At 37.2% G+C, this 23853-nt stretch overlaps 1 protein-coding gene across 1 annotated transcript; it reads left to right on the top strand.

Moving 5' to 3' along the window:
• gucy1b2 (guanylate cyclase 1, soluble, beta 2) lies at positions 1 to 23434 on the top strand. The gene is made up of 14 exons (XM_017694592.2): positions 1 to 283; positions 5972 to 6045; positions 6135 to 6229; positions 10253 to 10413; positions 11867 to 11966; positions 12149 to 12355; positions 12726 to 12829; positions 13344 to 13560; positions 14375 to 14695; positions 16382 to 16530; positions 16843 to 16989; positions 18786 to 18940; positions 20235 to 20419; positions 22150 to 23434. The coding sequence occupies exons 1-14, from the start codon at positions 131 to 133 to the stop codon at positions 22389 to 22391; spliced, it is 2310 nt and encodes a 769-aa protein (XP_017550081.2). The 5' UTR covers positions 1 to 130; the 3' UTR covers positions 22392 to 23434.
• Positions 23435 to 23853: the final 419 nt, after the last annotated feature.

Below are 23853 nucleotides of genomic sequence, written 5' to 3'. Positions count from 1 at the left end.
ATACAAACATAATTTATGATAAAAAGTCTTAAAATATAAAAATATATTAAATATGTTAATGTGTAAGTACATGTGTTATGTTGATTGTCCTTCTTCCTTTTTTTTCTAGTAGACCATCTTCATACAGTGTATGTACAGTGGTAAGAGTCCTACTTCCTCAAGCCAGTTAGTGAAGTCAGTGCCACATGGACATGTCCAGTCCTGTCTGCTCCCAGGACACTCGTACAGGTGTAATGGACTGGAGGAGCTGCCCACTCTCTCTCTCCTTGGATACAGCATTGTGGTAAGGTATCAGCTGTTATTATATTTTCCTGTGTCCTGACTGATGTTTGTTGGAAAGCCAGAAGCGTTTGAACAAGCGAGAGAACACACATGCTATGCTTTCTTTTGGGTGGACACTGCTGGGGACAGTGTGTGCATGGCCTGATGAAAGGTCCAGCAGAGGTACGTCTCTCGAGTATCCCTGGGGTTGGTGAAACTGCTCATGGTAACCCATGCTGCACACAGTGCTTTCACAAAACATCTGTGAAAGAGAAAAATATTTTAATACCTAATTCTCATTTTAATCACGACACTTCATCGTTCTGTTTTTCCTTTGATACCAAAGAACAGATATCGAAAAGAAAATTTACATTTGGATTTTAAAGTGGATTATTCAGAGGGGTTTGATGTAAAATGGTGCATTGTAGAGAAAATTAGTGACTCAGATTTCTTCACAGTGGTAGTGATAGGGACGAGGGGTTGTGTTTATATGTTAGTAAGTGTTGATAAATGTAAAATAGTAATAAGAAAGTGAAAAAAAGTTTTCTTTGGGACCTATTTTGTCTTAGAATGCCCTGCATGTACCTCTCTGACATGAATGGATTTACAAAAAAAGATTTTTCAGATCTAATCTGAAAACTATCAGAAAACATACAATCTCATGCATCAGGCACTGTATTCATAACTTCTTAGAGTTTTTAGAGGCATTAAATACTTTTGATGTGACCAGTTCTGACTCTGTAAGTTTCTGACTTTTTATGCAGACATTTTGGTGTAAATCCCCTTAAAAAAATTTTAATTAGGAAACTAAAATAACAAGAAGAAACTACAAACAGTAGAAATTAGAGACTCAAGAAAAAATTAAAGCAAAAGATGAAAATAAACTCTTACCTAGATGTGTTTATCTGTAGGACTGAGGATGAGTCAGTAGGAGAAAAGTATGACTGTTTGCGCTCACCTGGCTTGCTGGCTTTTATAAGCGGCGTTTTGACAGCTGCAGGTGGTTTTCAGAGTAATATGACACCTGCCACACTAAAGATTAACATGGAAAGCTCACCCTCTTGGACAACCCTGCATGGTTTTATAATAGTGCTGTGTGGCGTTTTGCCCAACAGGTTTGACAGAGGACAAACCCTGTGTACTACAATTGAATGATGTAACCTCTCATAAAAAGCTGTAAATTTTCTAAGGAAACAATTTCTTTGGAGTTTTCCTGGGGCTTTTCCAGATTGTCAAGCACTATTGGTTTCTTCAGACAAATAGTCTGTAAACAAAAACTGTAAGCAGGCATTAAAAGGAAATAAAGTTTGAACTAATCCAGGATTTTATTGTATATTTGTTTGATTTGTAGATGGAAAAGGTTTAGTACTGTAATTACAGTTTTAAATATGCTTGAAGGTCAACATTTCTTGACCTGCCCACATTAACAGTGTTTTTTTGCATACATGCCTGGGAGGCAAAAATTTTGCATTACTTTTTTGTTTTGCTTCTGTGCTGATTTTCATTATAATGGGTTTGTGTTCTTGGTCTACCTACTTACTCATTTTTAACAGATAAAGCAGACAGAGGCAAGCTCTGAACTCTGTTGAACTCACAGCCCGGGCTGTTGAGTACTTTCCCTTTGGAATGGTATAAACTTTGTTCTAGAAAGGAAGGTAAATCAAGGTAGTTTAGAACGTTTGAGGGTGTGCACAGGCAGTCAAGCTATTTTATGATAAGGGTAATCAAATTACAATGTTGCCATAAAGCATGGACAAGTTAAAACACGTTTGATTTTTGAGAGACTTCTTCTGATACCCAGAGGGCCTTTATGTTTGAAAAAGGGAAATCTTAATACAAACTGCTTCAAAGCTGCCACAACTATGTAAAAGTAGTTTATTGAATTACAGGAGTACTGTTGATGAACAAACCATTCCATACAGCCTACAGAAGGAAACTGAACTGCAAAAGCCGCCTATTTTCAATTGTTTTTGTGGTGTCAGAACAACAACTCATTTACAAAAATTCACAATTCAGCCTACAGTAGTTTAGCCTACCCCCCTCATGTCAGTCATGTACTGTCAGCTCTGGGGATCTAATCGGCAACTTTCCGTTTACAAGGCTGGGTCCCTAACCTCAAGCCTATGACTGCCTCTAAATAAGCCTATTTAATTCTATGTTATAAGGAAAGGTTGGAAAACATTCAAATTAATTCTAACTTTTTTGGGGGACACAAACAAGATAAGTGAACCTCAGCAGGAAAAAAATAAATAAATAAAAATAAAATAAATAATAAAAATGTGAAATGTGGGCCTGAAACTGGATATCAGAAATGTGGAATAAAATCTTATAGAGTAATGCCCATGTGTCAAACACAAGTCAGGCCTATGGTACAGTCCTATTCGCCCCACTAAATTATTTAAATTTTATATTATTATTAGCCCATTTCACCACAAGATGCACTACAGTTCCCAGCATGCAACATAATGTGTGTTCTGACCCCCTTTCCCCAACAACAATCCATAGGCCAGTGGATACACAAAAAGAAAAGATGCCTGGTGTGTAGTTCATGCAAATACATATATACAAATATATATATATACACATACAAGTATTCAATGTCTATTTTGCTGTTTTTGCATATTTGCATTTTGCATCGTTCGGGTCATGGCAAAATAAAAGTAAAAATGAAAGAAAAACACAACTTTATAAAGCTTTTTTGTGACAACAGCTGTTGTGAAAAGCGCCATATAAATAAACAAAAAAACAAGGATTTGCTGAGATTTGCTGATAATATGGCCCTTTTAGTGGTTGAGTTTGACACCCCTGGACCCTAAATTAAGTATTACATGTATCATGAAAATTAGAACATGTGAAAACTTTGTAAGTATTACTTTGGAAAAATATCCCTGCAGATTTTGAGTCTACCAAAAAGCTGTAAAAAAAAGTGTATATGTAGATATAAAACCATAAATTAGTATCACAATTATGTTATACAAAATGGATATTTCACCATCAAATTAATTAACTTGTTGATCAGGTAAGAGCTATACGTTTACATCTATATCTACATCTATACAGCGGTCAGTAGTGTGTGTGTGTGTGTGTGTGTGTGTGTGTGTGTGTGTGTGTGTGTTTGTGTGTGTGTGTGTGTGTGTGTGTGTGTGTGTGTGTGTGTGTGTGTGTGTGTGTGTGTGTGTGTGTGTGTGCACATCGAGGGACATCTGGAAGGAGGGGTTTAAATTGCTAATTAAGGGTGTGTGTGAGTGGACATGTGTGCATTGGCCTAAATGTAAATAGGCCGCCTGCAAAGTCCCTCATTTCAGTCATACAAGTCAGAGCAGCTGATTCATTTGGAGTGGGTCACCTGCAGGAATGGTAAGTATATACTCATTCTGTTTCTAAATAGTGATAAAAATATAAAGAGTTTCAAGAAGCTGAGAGATTTGTGTTTATTTTAAACACTGACTTGCTTACTAGTGTGTTGTTCTGCCCCATGATCTGACATGAGTTTATTAGAATGATTTATGGGCTGAATTATTTTAATTTTACTCTAAGTTACAGATTAGAGTTAGGATATAAAATCAAATCAAATCAAATCAAATTTATTTGTATAGCGCTTTTTACAACAGATGTTGTCACAAAGCAGCTTTACAGAATTTCGGAAAAGACAAAGTTTTAACAGGACTGTAAGAATGTACAACAGTTTACTATAATAACAGTGTCTCAGTTTACTATAATTCCCTGTGTCCATGGACCCCTGGATCTGTTGCCTTTATCTAGGGGGGAACATTACCTACCAAAAGCTAAACTGAACAAGTGAGTTTTACCTACCAAAAGCTAAACTGAACAAGTGAGCCTAGTCTTAAAGATTGAGATTGTGTCTGAGTCCCGAACATTATCTGGAAGATCATTGCAGAGTTTGGGGGCTTTATAAGAAAAAGCTCTTCCCCCAGCTGAAACCTTCTGAAAAGCTGTCCTAGTGATGCTGCCTATGTGTTGATCGAATGATAAATCTGAATCTATTATAACGCCAAGATTTTTTGCTGCTGATCCAGGTGTGGCTGGAAAGTCGGCGAGATTTAAGATTAAATCGGGTAATTTACTTCTGGCTAATTTTGGACCCAGAAGGAGAACCTCTGTTTTGTTACTGTTTAGTAGGAGGAAGTTCTGTGACATCCAGCCTTTCACGTCTTTTACACAGTCCTCCATTTTCTTTAACCTGTATTTGTCATCAGGCTTGGCTGATATGTACAGTTGAGTATCGTCTGCATAACAATGAAAGTTTACGCCATGGTTACTTATAACTGTGCCTAACGGTAACATGTATAGTGTAAATAATGATGGTCCTAATATAGACCCCTGCGGAATTCCAAATCTCACTTTTGAATAATTGGAAGATAAATTGTTTACCCTAACAAACTGATAACGTTCTGTTAGGTAAGACTGGAACCATGATAGGGCCGTCCCTGTGACTCCAACCATGTTTTCTAATCTTTCTAAGAGAATATTGTGGTCTATTGTATCGAAAGCTGCGCTAAGGTCAAGTAGCACTAAGAGAGATATGTAGCCTTGATCAGAGGCAAGAAAAAGATCATTAGTTATCTTAACTAGAGCCGTCTCAGTGCTGTGGTGTGGCCTGAATCCAGATTGGAATTTTTCATATATATGGTTCTTGTGTAGGTATGAACTAATTTGTTGGGCCACAGCTTTTTCTAAGATCTTTGATATAAACGGTAAGTTAGAAACAGGCCTGTAATTAGACAAAACGGCGACATTAAGATTTGGTTTCTTGATCAGAGGTTTGATAACTGCTAGTTTAAAAGCTTTGGGTACATGGCCCAGACTAAGGGACGAGTTTACAATAGTTGAATAGGGTTTATAATAACTGGCAGTACTTCTTTGAGTAATTTTGATGGAATTGCATCGAGTATGCAGGTTGTGCAATTTGCAGAAGAGATAATCTTCTCTAGTTCTAGCTGTGGGAGTGGGTAAAAAGTTTCCAGGCTCTTTTCTACAGCTGTGTATATGGCATCTCAACTCAGTCAAGATACCTGTTTACATAATCTAATTGAATGAACAATTTAGGTTTTACTGTGAATATTCATAAAATTGTATTTCAGTGTTCTACCACAGTCAGAAAGCAGCCTGCTTTTATTTGCATATGTGCATACATGAAATCTGGGGCTTATATTGAATTTGTTCACTGAGTCATTAGCCATTTTATTTAGAACACCCATGTATTTGGTGTGCATGTTTTAGTACTGCGTATTAGACTATGTTAACAAAAGAGTTTGAGCTCACTCAATTTGAATTTACTAAAAACAAAAACAAAGTAAACAGAATACCACTTTTTTCTGAGTAAGCTCAACTTACTGTATTTTGCAGTTCTAACTTAGATGCAGTACTAAACATGTAAGTTAAGAGAATTTTTGACTAAACTAATTTGAGAATAATTATAAAAAGCTATACAGAAGGCTGATTTTAAAATTTAGGTTGAGCTGACTTTAATTTTTTACTATGTAGGTGTACAATTAGAGACTACAGCTTATCTTTTTTCCATGCACATTTATTTGTTATCCTATATGCTAAGTGGACATGATGGCCAATGGCCAATGAAGGCAGATGCAATGTAGTGTATCTAATAAACTGGCAACTCGGTGTACACACAAACTTTGTCTGATAATACTTTACTTTTACTGTCCCCTTTTACTGTTCTTTGCTCTAACAGTACGGCTTCATTAACACATGCTTGAGGACTCTAGTGGTTGAGAAGTTTGGAGAAGAGACATGGGAAGAGCTAAGGTCAGCAACTAAGCATTTGTTGGAGGGGTGCAGTACATGCTTTAGAGTGATTTGCTCTTCTTTCTGTGACCAAAGTCATATTTTCTCAGGTTATTGGCAGAGGTCCAAGACAACTTTATGACCTATGAAATTTATGATGATGTCATCACTCTCCGCCTGGTGCAAGAGGCTTGCAAAATGCTGGGTGAGCCTTAATTCACACAAACAACTTTTGATTGTGCACCTAAATCACCTAGCCTTCTGCCTTTTAAATATTCAGGAGCAAGGTCGAGATACAGGATGTGTAGTGAATGTTTTCTGTCCTCTGACATGATTAACCTCTTTGCTCTTGTGCTTTTCAAACTTAGTTAAAGCATATGCTCTTTTTTCCAACACTCATTCATCATCTCTCAGGTCTCAGGTTCACAAACATCATCTATTTCATCTGTTTGTACTTGGGTGTGCTGAAGTGTTCTTTGCCATTCCTCAATGGGCCCAGGGTCAAATGCAGAGTCGATGAACTAAAGCAGAGACTAAAAACAAGAGAAAGAAAGCAAAGAAAGCGTGCTAGTGAAAGGCTTTCGGGCTGTTTGTGGGCAGTGTCTCTGTATGCGACGGCCTTGGGGAATGGTTGTGTGCTGATCAGAGAGCGAGTGAGAGCTGTGTGTAGGTGTTAACAATGTCCCCGCTGAAGGCTGCCCATTGAGAGCAGTGTGTCACAGAGGATGCTGTTCTAAGTGAAAGAGCAGACAAGGACAGGTGCAAACACCTGAACAGGTTGCACACCTGGGCTCCAGTGAATCACCGCTAGACCTGAAGGACCCAGCCGATACTGTTGCAGCATGGGAAGAAGCTTAGGTACCTGGCAGGGTTGTGTTGGAGGGTTAATGCACCATTTACATACTTTTTAAAATGTAACATTTTTGTCCACCTTTTAAAGAGGTTTCAAAAAATGTGATTTTGACATATCTGGTGTTCACTGATCATGGCTGCATATGTTTTCAGAGTTTATCACTGTCTGCCCTCACCTCCTCCCCACTCCTTCTCCCAGTTACATTCACAAAATCTGTAAAGAGACAAGGAGACCATTGTAATATGTTATATGGATCATTAAGTGACCCTATAATTGAACTGTGTTTATTTTACTAAAATAACAGAAAAGGGGAAATGATTGATCATTCCATTTTGTCACTACCAGTGTTGAGATGTAAGTATATATTAAGAATACAGGAATTAAGCATTTATATTCTGTTCAAATTATATTTTGTAAAAACCATATTGAGAATACAGTTACCTTCTTACACTTGCCTACTACATTCTTAGGATTTTTAGAGTACTTACACTTACCTAGTAAAAAAGTTTGTTAAAAATTGAACCAATTTAATATCAACGCACAGCATGTAGCAAATATAACCATTTGATATACTCTAAAGAGGACCACAATTAATGACTTCTTTACAAACATTGAAGTTCTGAGTAAACTTATAAATTAATGTAAAGAGCCAGTTATTAATATCAGAATTACTGAGCACTTCTCAGGATGATCAAACCAACAGTCTCCTGTGGACATAGTGGACATGTTTCTAAGTGACAAGCTAACATCGGTATTCTACTGGACTTTGTGGAAGCAGCAGTGGACTGAAGCAGGCCATGAAAGAGAAAAAAAGAAATTTATTGAATTTTGGGTAAAATGTACCCACAGAAGACTTATATGAAGAAAACTGTCAACTAGTGACAGTAAGGAACAAGTTTCAAGTTTGTCATTTGCACAACATGTCAGGACATTTATGCATTGAAATGCTTGTGGAAAGTAAATAAGTAAAAGTAAAATATAAAAAGCAGACTGAAATATATTAAATATACACAAAATCTAGAGAAAATATACACAAAATATAGAGACAATATACATTTTAAATTGACTTAAGTGACTCAGTGTTATTGTTCTTTAAAGTGGCTTAGTGTTAAGGTGTTTTTGTCCATAGCAGAGATGATATGATACAATAATAATAATGACTGAGTGAAATGATAACTGGGGAAAGACCCACAGCTTCACAGCTTGTTCAGAAGCCTGACAGCCTGTGGGTAGAAACTGTTAATTAACCAGGTTGTTCTAGCCTGTATGCTGCGAAATCTCCCGCCTGATGACAGGATGATGAACAAGCTGTGTGCTGGGTGATGCTGGATCTTTTTGATCTTCCTGAGGCAGCAGGAATGGTAGATGTCCTGTAAGGCCGGTAGTTTGTTGCCTATGATGTGCTTCTGCAATGTGCACAATGTGAATTAAATAAGAAAACTTTTTGCCTTATCTTCATATTTGCATTCTAAATGTATGAGCAACTTGTGACAGTATATTCAGTGTTCAGCCATCACTGCTTTTTAAATGTATTTATACTTTTAAAAAAGTATTTTCACTACTGATACAATAATAAGGCCTCTGAAACTTTTCAAAACATTTTGGGAGTGACAATTTTAGTTAACGTTAAGCATAACTCAAAAACACTAGCCAGTATGTGACTCACAATCACAGCTTTGAACAGTTATACACATAAAATCACATTTTGTTCCATTAAAACACAAAAAGAAATGTAGATAATTGCAGTACCTATGTGTTTCAGTAGTGGTAATTCTTAAGGTTACACACTGATTTTAAGATTTTGGGCCACATTTGCTTCAAAACGTTGCTGTCTAATGGCTCACAATGTGGCCATCAGGGACAGGGATGTAGTCTCACTTACTGCTTTAAAATAAAGGGGTCTAGCTAAAATAAGTCTCCATCTGTGGACTAAAACAAAACATGACAACATGGGGCATTATTTTTGTACAAAGTTACTTATTACTCTCCATTAATCCTTTGTGTGTAAATGGATCATAACAATTGTAAATATCTAAGGTCTGAATATTTATTTGTTTTTTTTTTACAACAGGTTTGAATTTTTCAAAAGTTTTTATTTTGAACTAATTCAGTAGAATGATCCAAATATTTCACAAACTCAAACCTGCTGATGTGTGTTTCCATTTATTTCTTGTGTGTTCTATTTATTTATGTGTGTCATGAGTATCATGCCTCTAGAAGAATGCGCAAAATGCTGCAATGGTTTTGAAAACACAGCATCACAAAAACATACCACTCTGCAAGGAGTTCTGTGGTGCCTCTAGCATTCAGGTTACAAAAAAACATAATTACATAATTTAAAATTAAAAACACATGCAGAGAATCGAAACATGCAGTAATACAGAACATAACTTGGTTTTAGTAGAACAGGAACAGTTTCTCTCAATCCCTAAAAAGCATTCAACCCTCAACTCCGTCCAGTGATGAAAATTTTATAACTTATACAATTACCAGCTGGCTAGTGGCTAGTGCTGCCCCACAACCTCACTACCAACCTCTACTCTAAACTCATACGAAGAAGGATATAGGCTTAACAGGATGCACACAATTTTGGCATCTGTCAGTGTTCATAATCAGTTATAGTAAGTGTTCTTATTCAAAATCATATCAAGTGGTAATGTGTTAGAGCATATAAAAAAGATATTATGACTCATAGATATCATTTAAATTAAAACATTTGTTTTACATAAAGTAGTAGCCTAAGCAACCAACCTGCAGTGCAGCTCACATGAAAAAAATGATTATAGGGATGAAAAGATGTGATTGGTTAATGTTTCTAGTTGTTCATTTCACAGCTTTGCAAGTGAAGTTTAGGATTTACTACCTTTTCTTTTTTTTAGCACTCTATCTCTGGAACCGGACCTGTTCACTGAGGTTGTTGCTGAAAGCTGTGGATATAGAACTTAATTTAAAAGTCACTACATAATGTTTCCAGTCTAAGTTGCTGTGTTATAAAGCTAAAATATGTTGTTGCACCTTATAAACACTAGGCAGCATTTGAATGCTAACCATAGCATGCTGACTTTGCTAACTATAGGTTGAATACTCAACAAAAAAAACTACACTCAATGTATCATAACAGAGTGAATGTCAAATATACAAAGTAAATGTCATTTTTAATGACCACTGAGCTTTGACAGAGTCGTAGGCTACAATGTCTGATTAGGCTTAATGATATTTTGCCAATGTTAATAAAATAAAGTTTGCTCAATTCTTCAACACAATTGTGGGTGGGACATAGATTAATTGATCTATTATAATTGAACAGAGTTGGATTGAATTCAACTGAAAAACAAAGCTGCAAACAATATTTTTCCCTTGTTTCTTGTCTTCTAGATGTCACCTCCGAGGTGGTGTTGAAGCTTTTTGGAGAATACTTCTTCAGCTTCTGTAAAATGTCTGGCTATGACACGATGCTACGCACTCTTGGTGGAAACTTAGTGGAATTCATTGAAAATCTTGATGCCCTACATAGTTACCTGGCATTGTCTTATCAGGTCTGATACTTTGCACTGCTCATGCCATTTTCAGTTATTATGTACTCTTATGGATTGTGTTTCCTCTTTGACCTCTAGATTTAGCTATGTACACATTTTAAAGCCATTTAATCCATGTTAAAATCTTACAGTACTCTACAACCATGTGCACCCCCAAAAATGTCTTTCTTAGGATCAATTTCTCTTTGTCTCAGAAGAAGTGAAGCAAATTTCAGTATGAAAAATCACTGACTTTTGAGCTCTTTCTCCTAAACCACCATTAAAAAAAGAACAGAGGAAACTAACATCAGCATTTATATAAGAATATAATTGTTCTGTCAGGAGTAAAGCAGGAGTAATTGACGTGTGAGTGTGAAGAACATTTTTAAAGCTTAAAGAACCTCCACAAAATATGTTAAGTTTCTAGGAAGAAATTGACTTAAATTGACAAAAGTTTTACAAACATGGTTCTTTAGGAAACCTAAACTGATTCTTCTGTGGCATTGAATTAAGAGTTAAGCCATCTGAGACAATACTTTAATCAAGGCGAGGGTTATTTCTCAGGAGCCAAATTTCAGTAATAGGAGAAAATTTCAAGACATTGATTTAAAGCTGCATTATGTAATATTTTCGGTTAAAATTGAAAGAAACAGGATTACTGTCAAGACTTAAAACTGCACTATGTCAGACTTTTTGTTAAAATTGAAAGAAGTGGCATCACTGATTCAGGGTAAAAACTGCACTGCTGCTGCTCTTCAAAGCCTGAAATAGTCAGTTGAAAGGCAGATGTGTCAGGGCAGATTTCACAAGGGTTTTTCAGACCATGTCATATGTCTTTATGTATTAATGTCATGAACAGAGGCACAAAACAAAGGTCTGTCTCGATGCTTAAGGCTCAAAGGCAAAATGAAATGTATACAAATGGAAATCTGATGACATTAGTAGATTATTCGCTGACATCCTTGGAAGACATGTCCTTCACCAAATTTAGACTGAGGCCTCTGAAAACTCCTTCAGCACACATGCAATCATCAGATTTCTATGCTTGTGGAAGGGGTCCCAAAGCACAACTGATGTAGTTCTGCACTTTGCATGCAAATACACATTTCCACCAGAGAGGTCTTTAAACCTCCAAAATTACAGAGTGTAGATTTAACTAGGAGGTGTCTAGGAGAATTAAGTAAGAATAAGATGAGAGCTTATTTAGAACATTTGGTGTAAGGTACCGGGTGTATTATTGTACATCACCAGCTAGATGATCTGTTACATGTTACATACAAAATCCAAAAGATTTTTATGATTTTCTAACACTGATTTCAAAATATATCCACATTGTATATTTCAAGCACTTTCTTGGTGTTATAGGTAATATTACCTTTATACAGCCAATGTACCTCACAAGTGAAATGGAAGAAGAGGCTTAGATTGCTTGTGTATATTTTTTTTCTGTCACCTGGTATGTGTTTTGCCTCAGGAAATGAATGCACCCTCTTTCCGTGTGGAGCGAACAAATGATGGTAGGACGCTGCTTCACTACTACTCTGACAGGAAAGGACTCCACCATATAGTGCCTGGTACAAAACATACACTCACAATCACACACACACACACACACACACACACATACATACACATGTTTTTGAGATATCTGCTCTGACCTTGAGATAAAATAACTAATTCCAGTAACTGAAAAAGACATTCTTCCTCTCTGGACCTGTTCTTCCTCTTTGGTCTTGTTTCCATGACTACATGGCAGGCATAATTGAAGCAGTGGCAAAGGATTTCTTTGGCAGCAAAGTGACCATGACCATCCTGGAGCAGCCAGAGGAGGAGGAACGCACGGGGAAGAAAGAGCATGTGATCTTTCTCATGACACAGACAAATGAAGGGGCCAAGACAGAAACCCTCCCAAATGACAAGAATTGGGCAGAACAGAAAGACATTGCGGGAAAGGTCATGTTGAGTAGGTCCATCTGCCACAGTACCATCAGATTCATCATCAGGCCTGGTTTCTGTTTCCACATTAACTTTGTTACATACCACAAATGTGACCAGTTCATATACATTGTACAGCCATTTAAACAATGCTAAAGTCTCTCTGTGGCCTGAAAGTCAGGGTTTGTATGCAGTTGCAAGACTTTTAAAAGACTAAAAACTTAAAGGTTGTATTTTGTTGATTAAGCTGGTATGACTTAAAACCACTGGGATGTCAAACTTTAAAGCATTTTGATTTATTTTTATGTGGCTAATAATACATACACTGACAACACTACTATTTTGGAGATGCATATTTCTTTGGATAGCAATAATATACACTTTTCTTTCTGTTTCAGACAGAGTTCCACACTCATTTTGCCCCAGCTATCCGAAGAGACTGTGGATTGAGGAGAAAGCCTTCTGCAATGCTTTTCCCTTTCATATCGTCTTTGACCAAGATGTAAGACTTCTTTCTGCTAGAGCAAGTAATGGGGTCGATTTACAGCATGATCAACTTCATATTGAACCTTTTTTGTAATGACAGGCAAAATGATGCAAAAACTACCAGTATTTTGATGTTTCACGTGACAGTAAACACAATTACAAGCATATATGTTAACTATAAACTTCTCTCAGTGAAAATGAAGTTTATATATTAGAATATTTCACACAGAGGTCCAAGTATTAATACTTTATGATTGGAATCAGGAATAAGAAACACCATAATAAAACATTGAAGTGAAATAAACAAAGTGTAAACTTGATTAGATAAAACAGAAAGTTTTAACAATTTACAGACCAATTTAAAAGAAATCTACTAATAAATACACTCCTCTATGTCATTATGTAATACTTAGCATATCACATTTTTTAAATATTGCAATAGAATCGGATTCTGGCTCAAGGCTCATGATAACATCATATCATGGGGCTTATCCCATCCACATTATTTACATCTGTCTGTATTTCTGCAGCTCACAGTGAAGCAAACTGGTGTGAATATCCAGAAGTTTGTGCCAGGCCTGCAGAGGACAGGAAACCGTCTGGATGAATACTTCATTGTGGTCCATCCTGAGGTCACCCTTAACATTCACAGCATCAAGAAGTTCATCAACAGCCAGTTTGTGCTGAAGACTAAGAGAGAAATGCTTCCTCAGAGCTTTCAAAACCAGTCCATGCTCAAACTACGAGGTATTATTGGCCCTATGAGTCAAATATTTTGAATGCATTTGGTGCTTTTTATTAATAGTCATTAAGCTGATGAATTATGGGGCATGTTAGAGCAGGGGAAATGCTAAAATCTGTGTTGCAATGGCCAACAAACTTAATTGTAATTTAGTATTCAGTGAATATGGATGCACTATATATCCCAAAGTATCCAGACACCATTTCTAATTAGTGAATTTCATTACATTAAGGAGCTCCCATTCCTGCCTCATGAGTTTAGTTGGAGTAGCATTAGAGATCCAGAACTAATCATCCAACATCAGTACCTGACTTCACTAATGCTCTTGTGGCTGAATGCAATGAAATCCACACAGCAATGTCCAAGTGTCTAGTGAAAAGAGCAGAGAGTAGCCAAAAAGTGGACAAAGTCTCAGTTAATATCCTTGCTGTCTGAAGAAATGTTGTGTGAGCAGGTGTCTTCTAATGCTTGGACATGTAGTGTAGATGGATAAATGTATGTATTTGTGCTGCAGTATCAGAACAAATGCACGAACATCAGTGCACAAACAAGAAATGAAGTGCAGAAAACAATGTCAACTGAGGCATGCATATTCAGTGGTATGTGTGGAGTATTGTGGTTGAATGTCAAACAATCAGTGGTATGTGTAATAAACTTTATTGTTTGCCCGCCGGGTGTGATCTGACATTCTTTGTTTATTACAGGAAGCAATACTTATATCTGTTCTAGATTTGTTTGCTGTCCGTCCTAAATAGGGCTTTTGCAGTGAAGAGTTAAGTGTGAGTTTATGACACAAACATTTTTGTGTGTGTGTTGCAGGTCAGATGGTGTGGATGGAGTCTCTGTGCTGTATGGTGTATCTGTGCTCTCCTAAACTGCGTAGTCTGCAGGAATTGGAGGAGCGAGGGCTGCACCTGGCTGATATCGCCCAACATGACACCACACGTGACCTCATCCTGCTTAATCAGCAGAGACTGGCCGAAATTGAGCTGTCCAACCAGCTTGAGCGCAAGAAGGAGGAGCTGCGCATCCTCTCACGCAACCTGGAGGTGGAGAAGAAGAAGACAGAGACGTTGCTGTATGCTATGCTGCCACGGCATGTTGCTAACCAGCTAAAAGAGGGCAAGAAGGTTGAGGCAGGTAATCAATCAACAGAGAGACCAGCAACACTAGACTCAACAAAGATGTACTTTACCAGTCTTTATGAGGTACTTCAGTTAACTGGTCATATCACACACTTTAAAGGGCACACATCCTACATTGTTCTTAATTTTATCTTTCCCTGACGTCCACTGATAATGTTTGTGTGGCTTTATGCATAGAAATCAACAATAAGCTATTTTTATATGATCATTTTCCAATCTCTCTTTATCCATAGAAATAAATGGGCTGTTTTTGTTGCTATGCCTTTCAAACTGATAAATGTCTATGATTGGCTGCCCTGCATTATCATTTTAAAAAGCAGTCTGGGCTGAAACACTCCTTATAACTTCAGCGTAAATAGGAGGGGCAAAACTTCAATAGGCTGAATAGGCTGATGTATGTAAATGCGTAAGTATTCCTGACATCACAAAAACAAATAGTTCAGTACAGCCTGTTTTAGCAGCTTGGTTTTCAGTTATGGATTGTGTGGAATGAGAAATGAAGGTAAGATTCCACACTTTATCAGTGTTTATATACTAGTTAATATTCTATTGTATTCTATTCTTTTCTATTCTATAAAAGCTAGGAAATTTTGCTTTCCATTAACATGAGCCCTTTAAAAGTTATAATAGTGTTAGTTACGTAAGTTACATAAAATTGTTGACTTTACTTATTTGCTTATTTATAACATAACAACAAATACAAATCATGTCACATCTGTGTGTTAACCCTTTTTAAACCTCTCCTTGAGGAAACCCATTATTTGCTACTAACCAGTACTAGTACTAATAGTTTGGACAATCAGTACTTTATCAAGTTATGCCTGATTAATCAATCATGTCTGCCTCTGACAAACTGGAATTTAACAAGTAAATAAGATGGCTACATGGAGGACAAGAGGAAACCAAATCCAATAACCTGATCACCAGTTGTCAACAATATTTCAAATTAAGAACATTTAGTTGCTTTTCTTATTGAATTGAAGTTAATTTCTATATAACATTCTAGTGTGCTACTGTTTTTTTTCACTGCCCTGATAAATAATTCTGCATCGGACTGTATGTAAAACATTTAGAGATTGTTTTACAGCTTGTTTACTCTGCAGGAGGTTTGAGCAGTAGCTACAGTAAAACCAAATAAAAGAAGCAAAAAGAAGAAAAAGAAGATTTTAATTGAAAAAAACCTTTTGGCCTTTTGGGTGCATTAAATTAAGATCTGCAATAAATGTAGAATGGGGTCCCAAAATTTGAGACCACTAGTGTAAATGCTTCTATTTTGCATTTTTAATACTTTCTCATATAAATTACATTATCCAAAAACAATCTGAGTGAAATATTTGAACACAAATGTTGGAATATCTTAGTATTTGATATATTCCCCTTTTGCTTTAATTACAGCAAAGCCTTAACGTGGTCAATGTCAAACACATTTGATTAAATTTGCATAGCGACCTAGAAATAGTGCAGAAGCTTCATATTATTTATCATAACTTTAAACTCTTCAAAATTCTAAAACTTGTTTATTTTACAGTTTAAATGAAACTATTCCCAGATTTTCAGTGTGGTTCTACACTTTTGGACTATCCAAAACATAACCTGAAATACCACAGCTAATCAATAAAATAAAATGTATGTTCAAGTAATTCATTATTTGTATTTTCTTTGTGATGTTATTTCCTGTCAGGAGAGTTCAAAGTGTGCACCATTCTCTTCAGCGATGTGGTCACCTTCACAAACATCTGTGCAGCCTGTGAGCCCATTCAGATAGTCCACATGCTCAACTCCATGTACTCGAAGTTCGACCGCCTCACAAATGTCCATGATGTCTACAAGGTCAGAAATAAACAGGAAATCATTATGTTTCTACTTACTTAAGGTCTGCAAAGCATATCTGAGTCATTGTATGTAGTTTCAGTACATCTAAAAGGATCCCCAAGGTCAAACAAATCAAGCAAAATAGCTTGATTATAAAGTTTTCTAAACAGCCTTTTTTGTCTGGTAGTGCACAATTGCTATTTCTGTAAAGACCGTTACAAGCAAGTCATACTGAATTTGATTAGTGATTTAATCTGCATTTAAAATACCAACTGAAAAAATTTGATGCAGTGTTTTCCTTGAAATCACATGACTGTGTCCTCACTGCAGGTGGAGACGATTGGCGATGCCTATATGGTTGTTGGCGGTGTGCCCATCCCCAAGGACACCCACGCTGAGCGTGTGGCAAACTTTGCCTTGGGCATGAGGATTGCAGCTAGGGAGGTGACCAACCCTATCACAGGGCAGCCAATACAGGTGCCAGTTCTTATCTCTGTTTAACTGTGGTGGTGGGTTCAAGGGGGGTTGCTGGTGTTGTGTGTCTGAGCATGCTCTTCTAGAAATAATGTGATTTCATTGAGTTTATTTGCGATGATGCTTTATCACTATTACGTAAAGTACAGCACCTTAGGATTTTCTGGGTATGTAGTGAAATGAAGCAAGTGCAATAAATGCTATAGAACATATAGCCTAGAACTGACATGACACATTTGTTAAACACATTACAAAATACATTTCACTCATTTCTTTGGGAACATTTTAGATGTATTGAAACTGCATACAATGACTTACATGTGTTTCATAGAACTATAATGATTTCTTCCTTTTTTAATTATTTTTATTGCAACTGTCTATTTGAAGATATATGCAGACACTGAGGTATTTTATGGTTTCTGCTCAGTTGTCTTATTTAGACATCTTTCATCCTCACGAAAACTGTAAGACATGTAAGACTCACCACATGTGATGATAGGTCATTTCTTTGTGCCTATTGACATTTTAGTTCTTTATTCAGCGTTTTATTCCTTCTAACAAAACTCTCCACAGGGATTAGCAGCAACATCGATACCAGGCATATTAGTGCCCATTTCTGTATCATGTGCAAAAACTGTTGCAATACATTGCTAAGTTAGCTCCATTACTTCTCCTCTGACCTATGCAGCTGGTGGCACCCGTGCCTTTTATTTTTTTAAATATAAAGATAATAGCCAAAGATTTTAAGATCCAATTTTCAGTTTTATTAACTTGAAAATCATCTCTCACTGTCTACAGAGCTTGCTTTATTTTAGCATTCTGTACGGGGGGCAAGGTTACCAGGTCCAGCAAAAGTCTCCAGCCCAAAGTTTGCTTAAAAACTATCCACCAGAAGCTGAAGCTTTATAATTGTGCACATGCTGTACCAAACACTCTCCAGCTTAGAAAATGAAAAGTGAAAGCACATGATTCTACATAATCACCTCTTCTGTAGGTGTGTGTGTGTGTGTGTGTGTGTGTGTGTGTGTGTGTGTGTGTGTGTGTGTGTGTGTGTGTGTGTGTGTGTGTGTGTGTGTGAGTGTGCTCTGCTTGATCATGACTTATTGGTTTGACACTAATAACTCCTGTAGTGTGGAAATCTCACACATGGATGGAAGAAAAATATCAATAATAGAAACTGATGGATGGTTGGTATAGTGTAATAACACCTCTGCCTTCTACAGTGTAGAGTGGGGTTCCTCCACTAGGACAAGCACCCTACACTATACTAATAAGAGTCCTTGGGCAAGACTCCTAACACCACCTTGGCCTACCTGTGTAAAATGATTAAATTGTAAGTTGCACTGGATAAATGCCGTAAATGAAATCATCAGCACTTTTAGAACATTGACCAACTGTATGTATTGTAATAAAGTCATAAGCTGGCAATATACTTCAAACAGCAAAAGAACTGAGCAAACCAGAGCTATTGCCAAACATGCTGCTGACCAGTCACAGTCAGAGGGAGGTTGTCAAGCAGCGCAGTGAATGAACACAAACCAGTGTATTATTTTGGCTGTTTGAAGTATTGCAGCCTACTGTAGACTAATTATAGAGAGGTTGTAAACAACAGCCATTGTGCTGCACAAACTGCGGCCCATTATGTAATTTTCATAGACTGTTGATGATGCATTCCAGTTTTTTCACAACACTCAGAAAAACAAAATATTGTCATACATACTGTGAATCATTAAAATGACTGTAAGTACTGTAATGCTATATTGTGGCCATATCATGCATCCCTAATATGTGTACTCCAGATCAGAGTAGGTCTACATACAGGTCCTGTGCTGGCTGGTGTAGTGGGTGAAAAAATGCCCCGATACTGCCTGTTTGGAGACACAGTCAACACAGCCTCTCGAATGGAGAGTCATGGAGTTCCGGACCATATACACCTGAGCCCTTTTACCTACAGGTACCATACATACTAAATCAATACACATACACATCTGAATATTCTTTTCCAAAAACATCCCTTAGAACTACTATTGGATTACTATTGACCCCAAACACATGTAGGTGTGAGAAAAACACACATTTTTAATGTGGAGTTTGATAATAAAACAGACTCTCCTGCCGATTTTCAATAAACTCACATCCCCTCCATATATATCAATCATCTAACATTTTATGTCAACTGCAGAACCTGATTCTGGCACATATTCATTTAAGAATTTTTCTCTTGTTATGTAAACAACACCGTTCTCAAGTCACGCAAAGCTATCTTTAAGTGTGTGCAGCATCCCTCTGCCACCTTTTTGGTAGAGTTTGTGGAGGGGGTGAGGGAGTTTCAATATAAAACACAATAAGGGTCTATGATAAAGTTTATTGCTTTCACCTCTACGCATACACACTGTGGGCTTAAGCTGCTACTCAAAATCTGAAGAGTTGGTCTTGGCAAGTATAGAACTGCCTGTGAGCATGGACCATTCTCTTAGCTGGATGACTGAGCCCAGATACTTGTTGAGTGGGGGTCTGATATGATAAATGGTACTATGCAAAAGTTAGAGATTGCATTTCATTTATTTTATTTCTGGTGAAAACAGCCATTAGGTACAAGTTATTTATTTTTTAGGAAATCTAAGGTAATCTATGCCTATGAGGAAAAGGGGAACGTGAGAAAACAGGAGTTTCTAAAACTGGAGTTTAAAAATAATTAAAATGTCACCATCAGATAAACTTTCAAAGAAGCATTTGCACATCAAACAAAGAAACTACTAGTGTCCTCAGAACAAAGGACTGACCACACCAGAGCCCACACCTCTACATCATTGAATCTCTTTCTAAGTCTGAAGTTAAAAGGTGGGAAAAAATATCCCTACAGATTTCTTTGAATGTTCCAGATGCTGAAAAATGAAGTCTGGTGTGATTGGAAATTAAATAAATGAAGTGTGATTTCCTTTGCGTAGTACTGTGTTAGTTATAGATAAGCAATGACTCCTTATTCCAAGATGAGAGTAGATGATGACTTGTTGTGAGTTTTGGTAGCCTGTAGGTTTTGTTGTCTGCAGCTTAGAAGGTACAAAAGAAAGTACAATATTTTTCCTGCACTGAGGTGTTTCTCAGACTCCACTACATTTTGTCTAATACATTTGGCCTTCTGAAAGATCCATGAGTTGGTGATTGCTGGTCGGTGTGTACATACTGTCCCCTAATAATAAGCAGAATGTAATCTGCAACATAAAAGCATTTTGTTCTGCACTCTGTAGGGCTCTCAAGGATAAAATGTTTGACATTCGTGAACGGGGAGAGATCCAGGTGAAAGGCAAAGGCCTCATGACCACCTACTTCCTGCTCCAGAACCTCAAGCTGTCAGAGAAGCAGATCATGGGCAAAGGGAAGGAGGAGACGTGTGTGTACCGAGATGATCAGCAGGAGGCACAAAGCTTAGACAGTAGGGTTTTTTTTTGGTATAATCTTATTTTAACATAATCTAAAATGGAAATATATCTATGAATTGAGGCAAGTCAGTTATCATGTTACACCACTTTATTCTTTTGTTTGTATTGCTAGTGTTGCTATTGAGACATCACAGCTCCCACAATCCTATGACAGTTTACTGATGCTCACAAGCTTAATGGTTGAACTCAAATCAGTGCAAAATCTAATCAGACAATAATAAAGAAGTCAGAAGTCATATAAAGGGTATTTTTGTACTATACCATAAAAAGTATCATCATAAACCATATAATCACATCTCTAATCACCAGAAAAGGTTAAAATATTTCTGCAAACTAATTTAAATTAATTACAAATTATAAAACACAAAGTACCTGATTGCATAAGTATGCATATGACCCTAAATCATCCACTTGGTATCAAAAGTCACATTATTAGTTAAATGAAAATCACATGTTTACAGCCAAGGGTATTCCAGTGAATTGTAATATACCTATATATCATATCAAACTTCTGGTGAGTCAGTATTGTGGCATAACATGCGTCATGAAGGAAAAAATTACACTCCAGTGAGCTCAGTGAGAAGGTGACTGATACAAGAACATTTCCAAGTCATTGAATTTTCCTAGTAGTACAGCTAAATCAGACATTAAGACATGGAAAGAGTATTGCACATCTGTAAATCTGCCAAGAACAAGCTTACCAGAACAGTTTGTTAGAAGGCATGTGGATGTAATGTCATTTGAAGGAAGGTTTTTTGGTCTGATGAGACCAAAGTTCAGCTTTTTGGCCATCAGACTAAATGTTGCTCACATATCGTCATAAACACACCACTGTGAAGCACGGTTCTGGCAGCATCATACTGTGGGGATGCTTCTCTGTAGTGGGTCCTCAAAGGCTTATGAGGGTTGAATGAATGCAGCAAAATATAGAGCAATCTTGGAGGAAAACCTGTTGAAGTCTAAAAAGAAACCTGAGCACTGGCAGTGAATTTATCTTCCAGCATGTTAATGACCCCAAGAAAACAGCTAAAGTTACACAGGAATATCTTAAAAACCTCAATGTTAATGTCTTGGAGTGGCTGAGTCAGATGCCAGATATCAGCGCAATAAAAATATGTGGCTGAAAAAGGCTGTTCAGTCACAATCATGCAGCTTGAGCAGTTTTAGGCAGAGGAATGAGGAAAATTTGCAGTGTATATATATGCAAAGCTGACACTGTATTTAATATGCAACAAATCCATACATTAAATAATAAATACTAAGTTGAGGGTGTTGAACACTTATGCTGTATGTATTTTATATTTGACAATATCTGACATGAAAGGTTCTAATTCTGTTCATCAGTGTTAAAATAAATCCACTGTGATTCAGTGTTTTAATAAACATGAAAACTTGCAAAAAAGTGAATAATTTTATAGGCACTGCAGATCTGGATTTTTCACACTGGCCAAAAACACATGAGAGTTTGGTTTCTTGTGATTGGTCTAACTCCTCTACTGGAGATCCATCCATTAGATTTTTGAGCACAGTCATGTAGGCTGTAATATAAAAACTGCAGCTTTTCTTTTTTGCACTTTTTTGATATGAAAACAACTCATCTTTCACCCTTACTGAAACTGTCAAATCCACGTTCTATTGTTGAAATGATAGTGATTGATAAAAGTCATGCACATACACCACACATTAATAATGCATAACTGATGTAAATTCTCCTCCTCCTTAGATAAGGTAACAGCAGAGCAGAAGAATGTTAGCGAGAAAGAAGAGAGGAAATCTGTCGAAGAGCAAAGCAGGAGCTCATCTGCCCACTTTTCTGTTGGTGACCCTTCACCTCAATCCTCTGCTGATGTCACTCCTAATATCTCAGTAGTTCAGTACCACTTACCAGATTACTCTGAACCCCTGGACAATGGCCTTCCTGCAGAAAACATCAGCATCAACTCCCGTCTGTGCACTCTGCTTTAGAAAACAAAGAAAACTCAGAATGGTCAGATCCCACAACCTTCTTGCAGTTCTTCTTAACCTGACGATCAGAAGTTTTAGAAATGGCCACAACAATGGTTTCATTTACAAAAGATGTCAGGTTGGCCCACAGCAGGGCTTCATGTGTATCTTTGTTTTTCTTTCTATGTGTATTTCAGTTGTATGTTTCTGCAATCTGAGGATTATTATTCATCTGGAGATAACTGAATTGTGTTATGTTTACACCGTAGCCATTCAACATGAAAAGCTAAAAACCCTTAACCCAGATAACAGACTTCGATTACAACAATGTCTATAGTTGTTGGGTAAAACCATTAAATCAGCATAGATCTGATGTGCACTTTGTATTATCTTCCTTGTTGTTTTGAACACTGTTCCAATGTTGAACCTCCAATCTTCTGTATGTAGCATGATTGTGTTACCCTCTGCTCAAATTCTAACACTTTATAGTAGCTGACAAAAGTTGGTATAATCTGTGATTGACAACACAAGTTTTTTAGGTGTAAAAGATGGTGCAAGTTGGCAAGGCAGAATATACAGTATGTCTGAGGTGCAATCCCAACTAGGCAGCACAGCCATGAAGGAATAAAAGTCCTTGGTTGGGGCTCCAAATGCTGCGCTTACTGTAGGCTTCTTTGGATTAGTGTCTTAAAATGTGTCATATTTTGTAGTGAACTGAATGTACTGTTTTCAAAATTAAATCAACACTAATACTGACGTTAGATGAACAGCTGTTCAGCTATCAACAACTACTGTCGAATCAATGTTGATTGAGTTGTGGAATCAACAGTGAATACAATGAGCAAGATCAATCAAATTCAACCTCAAAGATCCATGTTGAAAGCAAGCTGTTTTGGCAAAGCCTCCAGCAGAGCTACATTTGTCAGTCAGCAAGTACTAATCCCACCAAAACATGGGTTACCAGTTTGGAGTTGTTGAAACAGCCACTGTAGTGTTATCAGTTTTACTAACTGCATATGATTAGTTTATATATTACTTTGCTTAAGAGGTGCATGCATCTGTATTTCCAGCATCAATACATGGTCTGCCTGTTATAATCCCTGAGTATGCCTTCAAGAGACATCTTTGTTGTTGTGCATAACAGTGTGGCCATTCTCATGCTGAGGCTCATGACTGACAGCCTGGATAAACCAGCTCTGTGGACACTGGCTTGCCATCTGGGGGAGACACCCTGAGGCAGGCCCACAGCAGGACCCTGCGGCTATGCTTCATTTGCACCTGTTTTCTTTGTGCATGCGGAGCTGTGAGAAAACATGACCCACTAATCACACTCTGGAGAAATCATCCACAAACCCCTGAGCACTTTCAAATGAAAATAAGATGGCAAATACAGATGACCAAAGGCTAATAACAGCCAGATTGGGCAGCCATAGCTTTGTGTTAGGGCAGTGACCTAAAGGTTGGTGGTTTAACCCCTAAAACT

This window comes from Pygocentrus nattereri, chromosome 25, assembly GCF_015220715.1.
Source record: "Pygocentrus nattereri isolate fPygNat1 chromosome 25, fPygNat1.pri, whole genome shotgun sequence".
Classification (NCBI taxonomy): domain Eukaryota; kingdom Metazoa; phylum Chordata; class Actinopteri; order Characiformes; family Serrasalmidae; genus Pygocentrus; species Pygocentrus nattereri.
Note: the sequence above shows the minus strand (reverse complement) of the source record. Positions and strands in the feature narration are given on the sequence as shown.

Bases quoted from the DNA above. Each gene is read 5' to 3' on its own strand.
- gucy1b2 (XM_017694592.2), top strand. From the start codon at position 131: ATGTACAGTGGTAAGAGTCCTACTTCCTCAAGCCAGTTAGTGAAGTCA. The intron at 6,230-10,252 runs GTGAGCCTTAAT...CTTGTCTTCTAG, and splicing joins AGAGGCTTGCAAAATGCTGG to ATGTCACCTCCGAGGTGGTG. The intron at 13,561-14,374 runs GTATTATTGGCC...TGTGTGTTGCAG, and splicing joins GTCCATGCTCAAACTACGAG to GTCAGATGGTGTGGATGGAG.